Below are 3,480 nucleotides of genomic sequence, written 5' to 3' on the forward strand. Positions count from 1 at the left end.
GTGCACAACGCGCGTACACTTTGCTTATTACACACACAGGGACGTGCAGCAGCACACAAACATTTTTAAAAATGAAAAATTACATTCCGCCATGTAAATAGCGAACCCGCCATGGCGCGAGCGCAACTGGCTTTTAAAGGAGATGAGACTCTGATTGGTTTATTGCACGTTACGCCCAAAAAACACCCATTACTCATTAAGAGAATAGGGACAACCCGTTTAGATCATGCGCCTGGGCGCGCCGACCGTTTTCCCGTCGTTAAACTAGCAAAAGTGGATTCGGACACGCCCTGAGTGCACCTGCGCCGTGCGCTTATATCGTTAAAATAGGGCCCTAAGTTTGCACTCAAGTCTATTCTTTCTTATTCGTAAAGTACATTACTTCTATACTAAGTACTCTTTTTTTTTTCCACAAGGGATGTGGGATTAAGCATTAAAATTGGCTTTCTGGTTGTTGTTTTTTTTTGGCTAAATAGTGTAGAAAGTAGTTTGGACCCTGGTGGTCACTTGCATGTTGCATCTTCTAAATAAGATTTTTCCATAATTTTCTTGATTCTTGACACTATTCTTTCAGAGTCCTGCTCAAATGTCGTATGTCCTGGGACGCATACCTGCGTGACGGACCAGACCAACAGTGCCCACTGCGTCATGTGCCGCACTGCACCCTGCCCGATGCCCATGGTCACTGAGAAAACCATCTGCGGCAATGATAACATCACTTACCCCAGTGCCTGCCACCTGCGTAGGGCTACCTGTTTTTTGGGTCGATCCATAGGGGTCCGCCATTATGGACACTGCAGAAGTAAGTTTTTACACACCTGCAAGATTCTGATATATCCACATTGGACTTGTTGAACTCATTTTAACATTGTGTCTTACAGGTAATGAAGGAAGTGAGGAGAATTCACTCTTCTGAGGATGTCGAGAGCAGATCCACTCCCTGAACATATTATGATGGCACATAAGACGTGAGAGAACCTGTTTGAAACCATATAGTCTCACAACACGGTTCTCAGTTCCAAAGAACCACTACTAGTATTTTATACGCATGCAATTCATACATAAAGAAAATGTGTGGTTTTAACAGGAGAACTGAACTGATGAATTGACAGTGTGCATATTGTAAATATACTACAAGCTACTATTTATTGGAGAAAAGTAAGGAAGTCAGTGTTATTTATGTGTTAACACCATATATCCGTACATCAGCTGCCTTTATCAAGGTATTTATTGTGGGTTTTGCTTCCGTTTTCATGTAAACGTCAAAACTGAATAATGTAAACATGCACATTCCCATACCTATGAATTTCCTCATGATTACTGGATAAAAATTTCTATTTTTTTTCCACAAAGAGCTATTTCTTGTCAATTAAATATTTTAGAACATAACATTTGATGTTTTTAATATTTTATATTATTTGTATGCGTTTTATTATTATATTAACTGTTAATTCCCATGGTTTTCCAGACCTGGAAATGATCATTTTAAAACATTTGACTAGTTTTCTAAGACAGTGGGAACCTTGACATGAGCACTCTGTATGCCAGACAGAGTATATCAGCATTGTCAGCCATGAGCTTTTTGACAACTCTACTATGAACAAAGCATATAGAATATTAACCAGCAAAAACGATGACCAAACATCACTGAAATATCTTCTTGAACATTCCTAAGTTCAGCTTTCCCAAAAACGTGCCTCTCTGCGAAAGCCATGTGGAGTCACAGTTGAAATTCTTATGGACATGGGAGACTACTTACTCATTGAGATAAAGTGTTGTGCATGTACTGTTTGTATTCAGAGGGATTACTCAGCCAAAACAGCTACGCTTCCAGACCGTATTCACACTGACATGAAGACCAAACTGTGCCACCCACCAAGCAATGAAATTACCAGCTAAAGTCTGATGGCAGCAGTTTTTTACGAGGATGCTGGGACAGTCAAATAATGTACAGTACATTCTACTGTTGTAATGGTTTTCACATTGTCGGGTTGTGTTTTTGTCATTTTGTGTGTGTTTGAGTTTTATGGTCGCTTGACCTTGTTGTATACTTAAATGGTCATAAGGAGAATTTCAGTGACTAGGTGTTTTATCTGATTCCCAGTAAATCGTGTTATGCAAAAAAGAAGCAGATAATTTGGTAGATGCAGATATTTGTGCACATCATTGTACAAGTTTGTTCCATGCATTCCTATCAGTAGATATTTAACCTTCCTGTAAATAGAGACCTTTTGCAGTATCTGAATATATACTGTAAAATTCAGTTTATTCAATTGCATATTTTTGTATTGTTTACTTACATTTGTTTTTATTAAAACACAAAATGAATGTTGTGTTAATATGATTCTAATGGTTCTTGCTGATTCATGTTTAAGATTTTGAAGCCCAATTCATGTCATTCAGTTTGACAAATTGATAAAACAATTAAACAATCAATTGTTTAAATACACAGATAAAACAGATTTTTATTTATAGATTTCCCTATACTGCATTAAAATGTCTAGAAACATATTTCTTGCCAATGAAACATTTGAGAATATTTCTAGTATGTTTCTATGAAATATGATGTGGTAAATATTTAATATTAGTTTGTTTCTATTATAATTATAATTATTATTTACTTGGGACATGGAAATTATAATTTTAAAACATTTCCCTAGTTTTGTATATTTTGTTTAAGATATTTCAACCTTACTGCAAATAGAGACCTTCTGCAGTATCTAAATACATACTGTAAAACTGAATTTATTCAATTGCATATTTTTTTATTTTTCACTTACATTTGTTTTCATTAAAACATTTTACTGTGTTAATATGTGTCTCATAATTGTTGATGATTCATGCTTAAGATTTTGGCCAAATTCATGTCATTCAATTTGAGAAATTGTTAAAACAATTAGGCCTAAACAGTTGATTGTTTAACTACACAGATATAATAAATTCAAAAGATTAAAATAATTTTATTTCAAGTTAGTTTTAAGTTTTGCAAATGCTAATAATATCATAAGAATGTTAGAATTAAAAATATTTATTCCTAATTTGTCAAAATGAAGAGCATTTTTTAAATGTGTCAAGTCTCTCAGTATGAGTCCCCAGGTGGCCATTGCAACATCATGGTATTGTGCAAAACACTCCAAAAAAAATGAGTTCTTAATTCAAAGAATTTACTCTCAATAGTCTTTTTAAAGTCCCCATGAAATCAAAATTAAAGTTTTTTGGGTGTTAGTATCAATATGTTAGTCTTAAGGTTATCTATAAGGCAGTGTGCTCCAAAACAGTGACAAAATTCGCATTTAGAAGATATAAGCATTCTGCGTGTTTCTAAACATTTCAGGGGACCTTTAAGTATTTAAAGGAGTCATATGATGTTGCTAAAAAGAACATTATTTTGTGTATTTGGTGTAATGAAATGTGTTTATGCGGTTTAAGGTTAAAAAAACACATTATTTTCCACATACTGTACATTATTGTTTCTCTTCT

General features: G+C 34.6%; 1 protein-coding gene across 2 annotated transcripts in view; it reads left to right on the plus strand.

The window, feature by feature from the left end:
* The window catches only part of LOC107728592 (follistatin-related protein 3-like), an 8,870-nt gene extending 6,580 nt beyond the window's left edge, over positions 1–2,290 (plus strand). The window contains exons 4-6 of one of the 2 annotated variants that reach the window (XR_001638492.1): positions 575–802; positions 882–968; positions 1,801–2,290. Coding sequence is in view for 1 of the 2 variants with exons in the window: in XM_016538819.1 (XP_016394305.1) it covers positions 575–802; positions 882–916 (263 nt within the window). In the remaining variant the exon portion in view is untranslated. Of the gene's footprint in view, positions 1–574; positions 803–881; positions 1,350–1,800 lie in introns of those variants that run through there. The other variant, XM_016538819.1, reaches the window with a different exon arrangement.
* Positions 2,291–3,480: the final 1,190 nt, after the last annotated feature.

This window comes from Sinocyclocheilus rhinocerous, unplaced genomic scaffold (genome assembly GCF_001515625.1).
Source record: "Sinocyclocheilus rhinocerous isolate Xijiao unplaced genomic scaffold, SAMN03320098_v1.1 scaffold1238, whole genome shotgun sequence".
In the NCBI taxonomy this organism is placed as follows: Eukaryota; Metazoa; Chordata; class Actinopteri; order Cypriniformes; family Cyprinidae; genus Sinocyclocheilus; species Sinocyclocheilus rhinocerous.